Here is a 17,027-nt window from a genome sequence, read left to right as displayed (position 1 = left end):
TTCACCTTTGAATAACAAAACTCATTAGTTCTATTTGCTATATCATCATCATCCATTACTTAACTGTCACTATCAGTTACTATTATGAGATACCTGAGATAGATTGCATAGCACTGCACTGATATGGGTTAATTGAAATGCGTGTGGGTATCTACTGTGGTCTAACTTGGCCTCAAAATTATGAATAGTTCTTGCTTGCATTACATTGTTATTTAGACAGTTCCATGTATTAGCTGTTCTCAATACTGTATCTTCATATTCTTTGCCATCTGCCTCTAATTTTTCAACAATTTCCTTTCGTGCATGGATATATGTGTGGAAAAGTGTGTTGAGTTAAACTATGAGTGATTTTGAGTGTGTGCCTTACTCTGTTTTTGTCCTACTTCACATCTTACATCCACCCTGAGATTTATGTGGTTAAATGGCTCAAAAGAATACTACTTGAGATTTAAGAGAGAGAGAGAGAGAGAGAGAGAGAGAGAGAGAGAGAGAGAGAGAGAGAGAGAGAGAGAGAGAGAGAGAGAGAGAGAGAGAGAGAGAAAATCTATATTCATAAAGCTGGATTTTGTCAGTTCCTTGAATAAATGGTTACTTTAAGGATAGAATGAGTGAATCTCATGTGGGTAAATAAATGCATCTTTAATTTTAATAGCACTGCAAACATTGTGTTGATAATACATACTAAATAAATTCTCAAATGTTTTAAACCTACACGAGACTCAAAGGTTCTGGGAAAGGATAATAATGTTTCCTTTGTTCATATCTCCTTATTACAAATATTCAATACAAATGCAGTTGATTGTTTAGGTGTTGTATACTGTAAGAAATTAAGAATTACTTTGTTAAGCATTTCAGAAAAAAATTAGGTTACTTAAACACTGAAATTGATAAGATTACTTAGAACTAATAAGATAGAGGAGACTTTAAGCTATTTATGTAGTAAAATACTTGTTTTACGAAGAACGCTGTATGTTGATTCCACACAAGGGATACAAAGGATCCATTAGGTATTTCTTATATCTTGTTAAAAGCTGCTATATCAACTGACTGCACATAGTCTTCAAACTCACATATTTTGTCCACTAAATCATCAATTGAAACTTTCTCATCTTCAACAGTACAAAGAATTGATAACTTATTAATGCCATAAGCCAGTGGAGCCAGCTTACTGGCACCCCATTGCAGACCATCTATTCTTAGTGACCGTACATGTTCTTCCATGGCCTCTAAGTTCGTCTCATCATCCCATGGTTTCACATCCAGTAAAACAGATGACTTTGCTACAGGTGCACACTTCTTTGACTTCTTCTCAGCATATTCAAGCAGCCTTTGTTCTCTTACTCTAGCAGCCTCAAAAGTTTCTTCTTCACTATCAGAGCCAAAAAGGTCTATATCATCTTCACAGTTTTCATTTTCAGAGCCCATTTTCATTTCTTTACTATCATCATCATCATGATCATCATGATGACCATTCATCTCTCCATTCATCTCCAGGTGGTCTGACATTTTAACAGGTGTAGGGTTTTCTCCAATAGACAACCGTAGTTCAATTTCTAAGGACTTGATGTGGTTGTACCAACGAAGAACATGACTGTAAGTGTCCTGAGGAGCCTTGGAAAGTGCATTAAATACTTCGGCATCCATGCGAGAGGGAGAGTGTCCCTGAAGATAGCTGCGGGTCTCCAGATACTGGTTAAGGGTTTCAAGGCCACATGTTGTTCTCACATCTCCAAAAGACTCCATTACTCTGAAAGATTAATGATCGATGAGATAGAAATGATATTCTCATGTTGGTTTTTTAATGCCTTTGTTGAAATTTGATAATCAAGTGAATGTTTAAGTAATTAGTGAATAATGTTTGTTAATTGCTGGAAACATCAGTAAAACCTTAAAACATTCACATCTCATTTTATGCACATCTGTTGGCAGTAACTAAGAATGAAAACATATTTATTCTTGGAAATGTATTATCATAGCAAGGCATGCTAATAGCTAGCTGTTTTTGCAGTCTCTTTACATTATTTCTAAAATCCAAGATTTCCATAATCATAATACCTACATTCCATGCAAAAATCAAGAATATTTTGACTAGTAGTATTATTGAGAGAGAGAGAGAGAGAGAGAGAGAGAGAGAGAGAGAGAGAGAGAGAGAGAGAGAGAGAGAGAGAGAGAGAGAGAGAGAGAGAGAGAGAGAGAAACTATTATTGCTTTGAAAAACATCCCCATATGTCAACCTTAGTTACCTGATGGTAGCTTGGAAACCAGCAGAATCAATTAAGACATTGACTGTCAATACTCTTTTCATTAGGTTCTTCCTCAGGACTGCTATTTCTTATCTCTTGTTTATCCTTGTAGGAACTTCCATACACTACTTGAAAAGGTTCAACATGTTCTCTCTAAACTAAAGCAGTCATCCTGCTCTCATAAGTTGTGTGAAATGTCAGCCAGGCATGATTATTTTTCTGTACAACATTGTTGTCAAGTATGTATTCAGCAAGAGTTAAACAATTATTGGATAAGTGTGATTCAGTACAAGAGTAGAGAATTCATGGTCCATGAAGACTAATCATGCAAAGGTTGAGAAATCAATCATCATCTGAGCTCAAATGGGTTTGTCATTGACATAAATATTAAACTCCAACTGAAGCACTCTCATCAGTGACTCTGGTGAGGGGCATGCTTGGCCACCACACTTGCTCACTGTGACAAGGCATTCAGGCAGCACTGTGGCCACACAGCCATGTCAATATGTAATACCACCTTACTGTTTTCTGGTATTTATCATTGATTTACTGGCACTTATTAATATACACCATAACCCAAAATAAACGGAGGAGTTAACAAGAATTGATGTATTTTATGGCAATATTTGCTTGCATTTACTTGTTCATCTATCTTATTTATGATGGGTTTGAATTTTATTATTTCCATCTTTGAATTTCTATGAAACATAATGAAATATCATTTTAATCAGTATATAGAAAGCATAATAGATGAATCATTAGCTCATGAATACAAGAGAGTAGCAAATCAGCTCTTGGCATACAGACTTAGCTTGCTCAATTTAGCTTCAAACTAGTCACATTACACAGCATCATATAATATATCTACTTACATAGGAGTCAGTGACCACTTTTAGTACAATCAGACTGTACCTTAACTATAGAGGATCCAGACAATAACTTGGTACTAGAAGTGTTGGCTATACCTGTCCATGCTGTTACCACCTCAACCCTGGAGTGACCTGATCTGACCATGACTAGCAAGGCATGACCTGAGGGATTCGTGTGTCAAGGATACTGAGGAGCCAGCGCCACACAGTCTATATGCATTGCCAAGTATATTGAAAGCTTTATATAGCAACATTGTTCCATCATCAAAGTGAAAGCCATTAAAAAAATAAGTCAAACATAACTACTTATAATTATGGAATAATCATTTCAAAGATTATAGTATGAGTGAGTCGTATGACTGTTGGCTGCCAAGACAATTATTTGAGACAAGTACAACAAAATACCTACAGTTCCAATATAGTCTGGATCCACTATAGCTTTAGTGAATCTTTTATGATTCAGTCACATGCTGCAGAATCCTCTGATAACAACTCTATCTTGAATAGATCAATGAAATTTTGTCACTTGAAGTTTGAGGTTTTGAAGGACAGGCTTACACTTTTGTTCTTTATGATATTTGAACCTTAGGAGACACAAGCTTATCAAATAAACAAGAGACCCACAACAGTAGAATTTTAAATTTGCAGAAATGTCTGTTCTTGGTTGATGTGGACACAGTAAATGCAAATCTCCACTTCCCAAGCCATTTATTGACACATTTGTGCTTGCACTACTGAATTATTCCATTTCAACTTGAACTTCCTATCTTTAACTATCTTAATGTTTAATAAATGATCTCTGAGCACCTTATCAGCAACTGCTTTTCCTTCTCAAGAAACTTGTCAGTGTATCACCAAAGATATTGTGTCAGTTACATTCTTACCTGCATTTGATCAGAGTTGAGAATGATGTTTTCTCCAAAAGGCTACCACAGTACATATATAAATCAGTGTACAAGTGTTAATCTATATACAAATGGGACAAAGAGCCACAGATGTATCAAAACCATCAACTCTAGCTTAAAAGTTACATTTGAGGTTTCTAGGTGAAAGAGCACAAAAGACAGTAGTTCTAGCAGTGTTGTGGGAACTGGTTGGGCATCTTGCAGTTCAAAGCAGTATGCATCAATGTCAGGATTAAGCTGGCTTTCCTTGGTATCAGACCCGAATTTATGGTGAAGTACATGCAGCCAAAAGTCGGCATGCTGTTATATAAGTATGCTATTCCATGACAGCAAAACCATCAACTTCCAGACTGTTGTAAGTAGTGGTGCTGTTGGTTATATCTAATCACTCTACTGAATTCTTGGTTTGACAATTTCATGACTATGCCATCATGAAGAGTCAAATATCTTATTTGTGTTTATAGAAGTTATCAGAGTAAACACTGATATGTCCAGAACCTGTAGTGAATCAACAATGGTGCACAAAATAAGTTAACTTGTAAATCAGATTGTGTGTGATGAAATGTGTTGTAATTCAGTGTTCTAAAGAAGTAATGTATCATGGTGAGGTGACTAAGCTGCTTAAGCTGACCCTACATGATCATTATTACCAATATAATATAGTGAATAATTTCTATTGTGCAATATTTGTTTCCCCTGCACAGCTCTTCAATACTGCCCCTTCACTGTCAATAATACTGTAAAATATGGAATATTGTGCAATAATATTGATCATGTAGGGCCATCTTTAGTCATGTAACAACTGCCCTGGACTGGCATCCAACATGTAGAAGAAAAAAATAAATATATAAAAGTAAAATAAGAACAATATTTTAATTGTCAAGAAATGTGCTCACTCATGCAAAAATGTAAAATTACAGATAAAATATATCTGATCATTTAAATTGTCAGGAGATTAACTAATATGTAATCATTCATGCAAAAGTACAAAATTCTAGGTAACAAACTCATAACAAGCTGTAACAAATCTGCCAATACTGTGAATAGTGCAATAATCAAATATTCCACAATTGACTTATGACCAATACACTGTGCAACCAATCATTTTTTTCTTTTCTTACGAAGGCTAACTTGACAAATGATCAACTTGTCACTTGGGTGAGCACAAGATTATCTTTCTTTATGTTACTGACACATTTGGTGATAATGAACACTATGCTGTGTTGTAACATGAAAGACTTTGTTTATAAGCATTTCATTGTACTCTTATCTGACTTTTTTTCTTTTCATTTTTTGTATTTTTTAAAATAAAGTCTTGCCATCAAATCATATTTTGGTTCTAATGGTAATTTTGAGGTGATGTAACCCAAGTACACCAGTGTACTGATAAAGTGTGTTTCAGGAAAGATTTCACCCTGAAAGTAAAGGATAATTGGAGAGGCAGATCTTTGTGCTTTACAGAAATTATTTCATGAATTCTAATTGGAGGGAAATATAGATAATAGTAACATGTTACTGAAGTCAAACAAAAATGCAGAGATTAAGTACTATATCAAATAAATGAACAAAATTATATTTGGGGAGTTATGAATAGTATTTAGTTTGCAAGTCACTCAGTGAATGAAAAAGTTGTATAGAGATGTAATGGTAGTGACTACATCATGTGAAGTTTGAATAATGAACATGGGAATAGAAAGAAGAAATTAAATAGAAAAACAATGAGGTGTAAAAGAATGTGCAAAGGATGACTGACATTAGATGAAGGAAGGCTCATTGAGCAGCACAGGGAGTGTGTGATGCTGTGGTGGTGGTGGTGGTGGTGGTGATGATGATGATGATGATCAGATATAACAGGTGTAGGGTTAAAAGGAAGTCAATGAATGGGATGGATGGTGTATCAAACCACAAAAATCCAAGATACAATAATATGAAGAGATAGAGATCTAATGTAAAAATATGCACAGAGAATGCTTATTTGCTTCTAAAGGGGGTATCACACTAGCCTTTGAGAGGCAGAACTTGGGCTATGGTTTTTGGTGCAAAACCAGTAACATTATCACACACAAACTGCCTCTGTTTTTTGCTATTCTAGGCAAATGACCCAGCAACCAAGATCAAGCCTAATTAAAACAAACCAGAACAAAACCATGCCGCTTATACCTCAACCTGTTCTTTGTGCTGGAGTTGCGCTTGCACTTCCTGTTATTGAAGAAAAGGAAGAAAAGGAAGCTAAAGAACCGAGAACTGCATGACGGAAACTTTGGGTTCAGAGATGGTTGCCATGAGCACAAACTATCGACATGACATATATATTGCAACTTTCTAGATTGAAGAAATATTATTTAATATTCCACTATGAAAAATTTAGACACGTTCTTTCTAGTTTGAATAATGGGGTGTTATTACATATTTTATATTTATTTCCTTATTGGGATAGCATACCGAGAACCGGAATGGATACGAAGTCATCCCAACTTTGCTCCGCTAACTTTGGGAAAGTTCCAGCTACCTGGAACGGATGTTCCTCATTCCGCGTATCATAGGCCAGTGTGATACCCCCTTAGCATGTATAGGAAAAAGGATGGGTAGCAAGTTTAAACCAGTTTCACTGACATGGAGTAACGGGTGTGCTTGTGGAAAAGTGATTGGTAAGGAATTCTGCAGTGTACATTTCATTCTTGCTTGTTCAGCCTTTGTCACTTGTTGACAGGCTGCAAAGTCCTTTTCTTTCATATCTTTCCTCATGGACTTACACAATATATTCCTTAGTACACTTGTTGCCACTCTACTTCCACTCTCTTCCAATACCAGACTTTTCTCTGTCTAATCTAACTGTGACACATTTTCATTTGGCTTAGCTTTACTGTCAAGTTATTGTACTTCTGGCATATTAAGTACAATCTATATAACTTAAACACTGAAAGAGATTCATCATTCTAAAGTTCTGATCCATCTATCCACTTCTACTTCTATAAACATAAACCTATTTCCATTATCTGTTACTTCCATCTTTGTGGTAGACATTGCACACATCAAGTAAAATCATTTACTAATGTATACTAACTGGATATTTCATAATGCTAGTAATCACCTACATCCTTTTTCTTCACTTGAAACACAAGTGCCTTGCTTCACTACAAAATTAATTAACTTCACATTCTACTAAAGAGATACACATTCACACACACACTGATAGATAGTGCAGTGGTCAGTGTGCCCAACTCACAATTGGGAGGGCCCAGATTCAAATCCTGGATCAGGTGAGAAGTCTTTGGATGGATTTCTTTAGTGTAGGTCCTGTCCATCCACTACTAGGTAGGAGAAACAAACGAAAAGAGGCAGGGTGGCCTGACCATCCTCAGCCTAGTCTACAAGGTTGATCTGGTGTCATCTAGCAGCCATGGTATCAAACTGTACGATACCTTGTGGTTTGGTTTATACTATCAAGATATAGTATGTTACTATATAAGCATGTGCAATATGTCAATTTTCAGCTGTAAAGCTGCAAGATAAATCAACCAAAATATTATCATGATTATGTATATTACACACACACACACACACAAATGAAAGAGAAACAAGAGAACATGAAAGAAAACTAAAAACCATCACCTGCAGAAGGGACAAAGGAGTTTAGCTTTCCTCATAGCAGCATTGAGGCATGGAATGGATTGATGAGAGGTGATGTGTACTAGAAAAGTAATATTCATGATTTTAGGAAAAGTTGGATAAAAGTTATGGAGATGTGACATTAAACAAAAATAAATCAGTATATAAGTAAACAAATAAACATAAATAAATAAATAATATATATATATATATATATATATATATATATATATATATATATATATATATATATATATATATATATATATATACACACACACACACACACAATCACACACATAGTAGGTGATACTCAGGGAAAAATCTCACCTTACTGTGAGAACATGGAACAAATATACACTATCTCTGCCCCAGCGTGGAAACAAAGGCCCATCACCTACTTGGGAGGCACCACCTCAGCCACTGAGCCCTCCTGGCCCTAAAAGGAAACCATTCAAGCTCAGTGGTAAGCAATTTGTTTTAACCAAGGCAGTTAGCACTCCACAAAGCCTCACTTTACAGTGAAGACAGATGGGACAGAATATATTCAAACTAACACACAGTAGGTGACATTCCGGGGGGAAATCTCACCTTACTGTGAGAACATGTAACAAATAAACTATCTGCACCCCAGCATTGGGCGTGAACACCCGTCACCTACTTGGGAGGTGGTGCCTCCCAAGTAGGTGACAGGTTTTTGTGCCCACACCAGGGCACAGATAGTTTATATATATATATATATATATATATATATATATATATATATATATATATATATATATATATTGGCAACTAAATCTTCTAGCACTGAATGCTTCATGGCATTTTGACTCGAGTTTCAGACCAACATTTCTCTATATACATTTCTATTATTTGGAATTTTGTAATACATCCAAAGTATTGTTCTCTCCAAAAATTACTATAAATGACTACTGCACTTTTATTTAGTTTATGGAGTATCTTGTTTGTATTCCATGTGAAGTTTATGAACAACTGCAATATGACAAAACACTGACTGCTGGTTAGAGTTACCTTGAGTAAAGTTCTAATATAATTAATTATACACAAACACCATAAAACAGTACTAATAATCATCAGACATGAAAACAAAGACTTCAAAAATGTCCTTGGGATTTAGAGATCATTGTTTAATGCTCAAAGCACTCCCTTCTCTTCTCCTGGTTAGAGGTTCAGGTCCTCCTAGCTCTGGCAAAAACCTCACATAGCTGAAGATTTATCCTGCCTTCACATCAATTAGAGCTTCAATGGATGGCTCAAGGCTGGATTGGTTACATTACCATCACAACTACATTCAAGCAACTTCAGTTATGGTCTTCCCCCCCACACTTGTCCTATTGAAAAAAAAAAAAAATAAATAAATAAAAAAATAAATAAATAAAATAAAATAAATAAATAAATAAATAAATAAAAATAAATTAATTAATTAATTAATTAATAAATAAAAAATAAATAAATACTTTTTTTTGGTTAATGAATCCCTTTTCCCTCATCAATGATCCAATAAATCTTTGACCATCCTTGCAATCTTGTGAATGGTTCTTATAGTGGCACTATAATAGACATGAAATTATGTAAAACAGAACAAATATATAAGTATAATTTATTCTAGATTTATATGCTAATATACTAAAGAGCCATGCCTGTAGCTTAATATTTCCTTTAAAACAATGCATGCATGCATGAAAATAGTACCATACTCACTTACAACATGCAAAAGAAGTAAAGAATTGCCTTCCATACCTTGACATGCAGATGTTTGTGACAGGAGTGAGACATTTCAACTTCATTCACTGCTGCTCTCTCTTCTTCAAACATCTATGCCACCATCCCACATAACACATTTTGAAGATAACATTCTTTTGTTTACCAAGTTTCTCACAAAACAGACAATTAATAATTGTTGTATGTATTAATTTGAATTATATAATATTCTACTCATCTACTTTGATACTAGTTCTTGCACCTGTCTATGCCTTACAATCACTTCACTGCATTCATATATAAGTAATTACATTATAAAAGGCAGTAGAGAACAAGAATCAAAGATTTCATATACTTTAGAATAATTAAGCTGCTGCTAAATGTAATGTACGAGTATGTTGTGTGGTGATACATATTACCTAATAACCACCTTTATTTCACCCATTTTAGCATATCTCCTAATAATCAAAAGGATTCATTAAAGCCTTAATTCCAAACTGTTTAAAGCTAATGAAGTTTTTTTGGGTTTTGTTTGTGGAAAAGTATCTTAAAAGAATGCTGACAAACACACTATGCCATATAAAAAAAAAAATAAATAGAAAAAAAATAAATAAATAAATAAATAAAAAAAAAAATATCAATGACAGTAGCAATGCTGCTTGAATAGCAGTGGCTAACAAGAACATCCCCAAGTGATATGAGTGGTTGTGGGAAGCTTGACTGAAGTACATTTATTTTCATCTAAGCCTTGAGAAAACAGTTCAATTGGCTGACCATTCTCTGCTGATGGTACTACTGGGAGGAAACGTCATTTCACAATAAATAATCAGGTAAGTATTGAAGTGTACATATATTGCAATCTTGAAAAGTGTACACCTGAGAAATGTGACTTCATGAACTCATTTCTACTGCTTGAATTGTAAATATAGTATCTGATATGTCTTCTATATTTGCATCTCATTTGCATGTTCCAGTATCATCGTGGTTTTGTTACCTTGAAATGCTTGTTTCTCTATTTACTGTTCTTTTTAGCATACACTTCTATGCCTCAATATTTGTAAATGTAAAAAACAAATATTGAAAGATACATTAAATCAATCAGTTGTTCATTCGGCACTGCAATTCATTATATCTCTCAAAACCAAGGCCTTTTTCAGTCCATTCTCATTCAGACAACAAAATTAATCATGTAAGAGATATACGAAACATCAAGATCTCCTTAAAGGCATCCAAGTTGCTCATTCTTTGCATTATAACTAAGGCCTTGAAAAGAAGGCTTCTTGTAACAATAAATTTCACCTATGTTAACATTTCTTGAGGTCCTGCTCCTGAATGGTTAAGGTGCTCTACACAGTACCAGTTTCATGTGTCCATCTCGGGATGAATTGCATTGTCACTGACAAACTCCTGTTTTTTCAGTGTGAAGAGGGAATACATATAAACCTGTGAGACGAGCACTGTGAGCATTATTTTATGAAAAGACATGAATAAAAATTATTTCAATAATCAAAATCATGTTTCCTAGAAATAAACACTTATCTTACATAGTAAAACTTTTGAAACTTGTAAAATACTATGAATGAATTTACCATAGTATGCGTACAAGTAGCAACATCTTGTAAAGTAGATCACCTTACCATGTGTCCTTCACCTACTCTTGTGTATTTTTAAACTTCCCATATTTTGTACTGCCCATAGTAAATATTCCACACACATCATAGCCGGCACCATAACATGGTTCAGCATCCAAATACATTCCCTCTTCAGCATAACAATGATCTCAGATCATGCTATTTCAAATTAATACTCATTCTCTCTCAACATGTTATGATACGAGTACACAGAAGCATCCTGTGTTTGGACATACAACCCCATGGAACTGGCCATGGTGAGTCTGGAGTATTTACAATTCATTAGCAACAACCACTCATTCCTTTGAGCTTTATTGCTTGGATAGAAACAGAGTAGCAAAGGACACCTTCATACTTTATCTGACACTTCCAGCAGACACTGTTGCTCCTTGTGTTGCAATCTGTGGTAAATCATCTTAATAGTAATAATGATTAAAATCTTAAAGAATGGAAAACATTAAAAGTAGTTATTGAAACCAAATGTTTCAACTCCTCTTTTTATAATGTTTCATAATTACTGGCAATGATGCTTGTGTCTCAAGATATTTGGCAGCTTCAATTGATTTTCCCTATTAATTAAGTGACACCATTATGATGCACTCCTCCAGACAGACCCACATAACCAGTAGCATGAAGTGAGCCTGACTAGGTACATTGCTGCATTCTAGCAAAAAAAATCCCTGGACAAGGTGCAGAAAATAAGCAAGGATTTGTTGGAAAGAAGAAACTGACCATCTTTATCAACAACTAATCCAGGATTTCTTATTGGCCTAGCACCACCATCTCAAACTCTCGGGTTCAACAGGCTTCCTTTCCTCCATACAGGCTTCTGTATGGTCTGGCTGAGGAAAACTAATAGGGTCACTATGCAGAATGTGACCTGATAGCTTTTCCAGAATACAACTTTCAAAAATGCTTCCAGGTATGGAAAGCCTGATGGATAGTAGGTGTTGGGTTAAAAGGGACCTAAGGTTGGATACCTTTCAAACAGACCTTGAATGTTGCATTTAAATTTTTAATAAACATAACATTAAAATCTTATATCCTAGCAGAGCCTTGCATTTGAAATAAAGACTAGTTTTAAATCAGTTGCCATCCTACTCTTTAGGGCTTCCCTAATAACCAGTTACTCATTGACTGAAGTCAATCGTGTGGAGCACAAATATTTGCAACATGCATCACTGGGAGCTGCATGCATTACGTACATTAAAAGAAAACAACATGGGTCAGAAGGAAGGCAACTAAGCTATGATTCATCTCATCAGATTCTACCACAGTGGCAGTTGGTAAATATGTCCTTGTAATGTGCTAGACTTTTTATTCGCAAAAATTTTCTTCACAATGCTGCGATAATTCTTGTTTGACCCTCTTTATACCTGGAGTTCATCCAGTCATGGCATGACTAGCAAAATAGTTGCCATCTCCTCACATTTTTAGTTTGTATTGAGCATTACACAGAGATATGATTTGTTCATGTAGTGTTTGGATGAAGACAAAAACTTCAAGTAGAGAAAAGATCATCCTTATTTACACTTCATACAAGGCTGGTAGCAATGCAAATGAAATTCCAAAAAGTTGAATTTCATAAATGAAGTGTTGTGTTTTACTTGCAATAGACAAGCTAAGTAACCAACAACTATCTCATGAGAACGTTTGCAAGAGCTCTTCACTTATCTCTTCACAAGCTGCAAGACGAGTTTAGTGGATTTTGTAATTTTTCTTTTTGGAGAGTGGCAATCAAATGAAAAAAAGTGTCAATTGCATTATATTTCTACAAAAGATAACACTCCTTACCTTCATTGATTTTGTTTAGTGCTGTCATAATGTTGCAAAGTGTATAGAAAAAAACAATCCAAATGAATTCTTCTTTCATCACAATGCTAATGCAACCATGTATCAATATACTAATACTCTATCTACACAAAAATAAAGGAAATTGCCATAAAGTTTGAGAATGTTTTCTGAGGATGGTCCAGCACATCACACCGACATTATTCACTTATACCACTCTGCAGAAAATCTGAAAATGCATTATCCAAACTAAGAATATAATGACTTTTGACCAGTGGAATTGCATTCTTGTTTACATTGCAGCATAATGCAACTCAAATTTAAGGTGTGCCTTGCCTTCTGGCCAGTGACTTACTTGAGGAGTGCTGCAGCACAAGGCTCTGAGGTACTTAACATAATAAAACTGCCAATATAGTCCATGACTTTTATTAAACAAATAAAGCCCAAGCTAGAGGGTGTAGAAGCTGGCCCTAGCAGAAGGTTGTCTGGCAACAGCACACCAATGGCAGCCACCACACATCACCTCTGAGAACCAGTAACTTCACTGCCCCTCCCCACTAGTCACAGTGCCCCTTACTCATAAATCCAGGTCTCGTTGGACTGGGTCCAGCTGAAGAGTTCCTCTGGCTTGAACCACAGAGCCACCTCCTTGTTGGCAGATTCTACAGAATCTGAACCATGGATGATATTCCTGTGGACAATTAACAATCACAATAACAAACCATACTAACCATACATTAAAAGCAGCACTTTTTCAAAGCAAGATAACTTGTTACATCAGCCACCATTACCAATTAACTATGCAAAAATATCACTCAGATTCTTTTCTGTTATTTCATTTAAACATTTCATTTTCTATGTAGGTTTCAAAATTATGCTGCTGAGGTAAGTGAACAGTGTTCTCATATCCAATAATTCATAGGCAAAGCCTGAAGATGCAAGGCATACTGTATGTGTGTGTATTCCTTGTGTTGAACGAGGCAGAGGCAATAAAATTATTAATTCTTCCTTTGGTAGAGTCTTTCCCATGAAACACGGAATGTGCAAGAAAAGGAGCTGGATGTGTTAAGAGTCAAAAGAAATTTTTCTCTAAAATCGAAGAGATTGAAAACACAAAGATGGGATAGACCACTTCCTTTTTGTCCTTTTATGTAACCCAGAACACAAAGAATATGACGGCAACATTGTTCAACCCAGCTACGGAATGCTTTATTCACTTCTTTACAACACAACTCACTCCATCTGCATTCCCTCTTCAAGAGCATATTGCCATACACATAAAATTAAAACATTTACACCAGTCCCAAAAAGAAACTAAAGGTTACATCAAAATAGTGCCACTGAAGAAGCTAAATCTTCCAATCTTCAACTAAAAACCTGAACCAGCAGCCTGAGTAGTATTTTAAGAGCAATGCAAGGGGAGCTTCTGGGATGAATGCTCCCCCTCATCCCATATCCTATTCATCCAATTATACTATTCCTTCCTTCACTATCTTTCCACCCACAAATTCCTTATCATCATCATAGCACATCATTCATTAATAAATCTATCTACCTACATGGCTGGCAATCCCACATGGGGTGGTGCAGACAAAGCATCTCTCTCTCTCACACTTAGCCCCATCAATGGCCAACAGAAAGAGATAGTTTTGTGGACCACTGCACTACACCCCCACACACCCCAAGACCTTATGTACAGCACAGCTGTCCACATATATTCCTAGCCAAGATTCAACATACACTACCACTTCATGACAGGACTACTCCACTCCTGAGACCACTGCAAGCTGAAGGTATCATATCCTATAGAATTCCCCAAAATCTAACTGGGTCCATACATAAATGGACTCTGCTAACTGCACCCATGTCTTTTCCCAGTGGTCAATGCCATCATGCTAAATAATAACAATAATAAGCAGTGTAATTTTCTTAAAGTAAAATAATAGCTATCTTTTTATAATATATTTTTCAAAGATACTGCTGGTCTGTATCAGATCACTTATTTCAAAATTTCATCCATCTAGAATTAATTAAATTGTATGTACAAATACAGAACAGTACTTGATACATCAACACTGACCTATTTTCATTAACAAGTTTACACAAAGAATTCTTAGCCTGGTCTTCTCAAAAAAGAAAACACGCACTGACTGAAGGCAAAACCAAGAAAAATTCAAATGCTGGTGAAAATTTAAAAAAATGTGAATTGAAAGGCAGTGAGGAGAAAAGGATCGTGTTCACAGGGTTCAGTTGACTTTACTTATTGTAAATTTTTGGTTTGTTGTTTGTTCTGTCATGCAGTAGTCTACTATATTGACTGTACTATTTAAAGGTACATTTTCTAAAGAGGAGGAAGGAGCAGTTTCAATTTTATAAATTTAAGATTAAGAGCCTTATTTGTCATTATTTCTGTTGAACCGCATAACCAGAAAACATAAGATGATCAATCCCAAAGCAGCACACACGTCGTCAAGTGTCCCTAACATAATAGTATTGTTAAAATGGAGCTTACCTTCCAACCTCAATACAGAAATCGCCACGAATAGTGCCGGGCTTGGAGTCAGCAGGCCTGGTCTCTCCCATCATGGTCCGGGCGGTCTTCACAACACCAGTGCCCTCCCAGCACATGGCGACGAGTGGTCCAGATGACATGTATTTGCAAAGGCCAGCATAGAAAGGCTTGTCGGCCAGGTCGGCATAATGCTTCTTCAGGTGGTCTTCGGTGGCCTGCAGTAATTAAGTACTTTATCGTTTCGTCTCTTTAATAGCAACTTTAGCTAATTCTCACATCTTATCAATCCCTTGGAAAAATAGCCCTGGTTTCATTGACCTAGATTTGGAAACTTTAATTACCTGCAACCAGAAACCCTTACTCTAATACCATAACACTAATTTTTCTGAGAGCTGACAATCTTGTTAAAAACTTTGATTCAAGATTATTTTAAATAGCCCATTCACCCTGTCCTTTCGTTCAGGTGCAACAGGTAGCATCAAAGGAGGAAACAAGCCTTTGTAAGAGAGAATTGGAAGCCTTTGTAAGAGAGAATTGAGAGATGATTTAGCAGTGTATGACCTTCGCACTCATCCATTCACGAATTAAACTATTCATGCCAGAAAGACACAAAATACCTAACTTCAGATCTCTCTCAATTTCTGATTGGGGAAGAGCAAACTTAATATTGTACAATGCCTAATGATCCCAATTCCTTCATGTATCAACACAACACAACCTTTCATATAACTATCCCCTATTCTTCAGACACTCACTCAATCTCTCCTTTACTATTGATCTAAACTGAAAATTTTACATCACTAGCTAAAACTATGAATTTAAGCATTCTGAGTCATCAACCAATTTTTCTTACCTCCCCAGTCTGCCAACTCTATACAGAGCTATCCATGTATTGAGGATGTCTCACATATTACTTATGGAAGGTTTCCACACAGGGTGGAATTTAAAGGATTTACTATTATCAAGTCTCTTCCTCAGATGACTGTCTTCAGCCTCCCTCTCATCTTGGTTTTCACAGTTCACCTCCAGATTTATTCAGGTCCCCACTTATTGACCAACATGAAGGAAAGATGAAGAGCTGTGTGCTGACTGCCCCTGCCTGGATTTGAACTAGACTCAGCATATTTGTAGACAGGTGCACCAACCACTATGGCAAGAGAAACTAAAAAAATCTTGTCTATAGCATTCTGGGACCAACGACCTAACCTTCCATGAATGAGCATAGAAGTGCTAATATCTAACTATTGCTCCTTTCACTTCAATCACAAACATTAGCACTAAAACAGTGCTTGAAATAATAACTCAATCTTTTAATACCTAATGACCATTATTTTTTTGTTGGTGGCGTATGTACCTCGCCTAGTAAATAAGTAGGCAAGGGTTGCAAATTGCCACTCTTTTCTCTTGGCACTTTGATTTAAACCAGACAACCAAATATTATCAGAAATCTGGCCGATGAGTGCCTAATTGTAACCTTTATTTCTACATAAAGTCTGAATAATTGTATTGGCTATCACGGCATATGAAAATTCTTAAGAAGCTGTACAGCTTAATAAGCATTACTCTCACTTAAAAAAAAAAATTACTTTGACTATAAACATGTAATCACTATTGATGCAGCAGATTTAAAATTCTAGATTCCTATCATTTTATAGTGTGGCATGAATAAAATTGCACACACATTGCAGATAAGATGGTGCACAACATAATTTACCAGAAAACAACAAAGGTGTCCCACATCACAA

The 17,027-nt window shown here is 35.7% G+C and overlaps 2 protein-coding genes across 2 annotated transcripts in view; both read right to left on the bottom strand.

Moving 5' to 3' along the window:
• Positions 1-620: 620 nt before the first annotated feature.
• Positions 621-2,068, bottom strand: LOC123504474 (elongation factor 1-beta-like). Its single transcript, XM_045255006.1, has one exon. The coding sequence runs from the start codon at positions 1,741-1,743 to the stop codon at positions 1,015-1,017; it is 729 nt and encodes a 242-aa protein (XP_045110941.1). The 5' UTR covers positions 1,744-2,068; the 3' UTR covers positions 621-1,014.
• Positions 2,069-13,180: 11,112 nt separating this feature from the next.
• LOC123504475 (nucleoside diphosphate kinase A 2-like) overlaps positions 13,181-17,027 on the bottom strand; it is a 7,750-nt gene continuing 3,903 nt past the window's right edge. The window contains exons 2-3 of the mRNA XM_045255007.1: positions 15,283-15,497; positions 13,181-13,461 (exon numbers count right to left, since the gene is read on the bottom strand). Coding sequence (XP_045110942.1) covers positions 13,344-13,461; positions 15,283-15,497 — 333 coding nt within the window. The 3' untranslated portion in view covers positions 13,181-13,343. The remainder of the gene's footprint in view (positions 13,462-15,282; positions 15,498-17,027) is intronic.

Source organism: Portunus trituberculatus, chromosome 16 (assembly GCF_017591435.1).
Source record: "Portunus trituberculatus isolate SZX2019 chromosome 16, ASM1759143v1, whole genome shotgun sequence".
In the NCBI taxonomy this organism is placed as follows: domain Eukaryota; kingdom Metazoa; phylum Arthropoda; class Malacostraca; order Decapoda; family Portunidae; genus Portunus; species Portunus trituberculatus.
The sequence above is the reverse complement of the archived record's forward strand: the minus strand, read 5'-3'. Positions and strand labels throughout refer to the sequence as shown.

Bases quoted from the DNA above. Each gene is read 5' to 3' on its own strand.
- LOC123504474 (XM_045255006.1), bottom strand. From the start codon at position 1,743: ATGGAGTCTTTTGGAGATGTGAGAACAACATGTGGCCTTGAAACCCTT.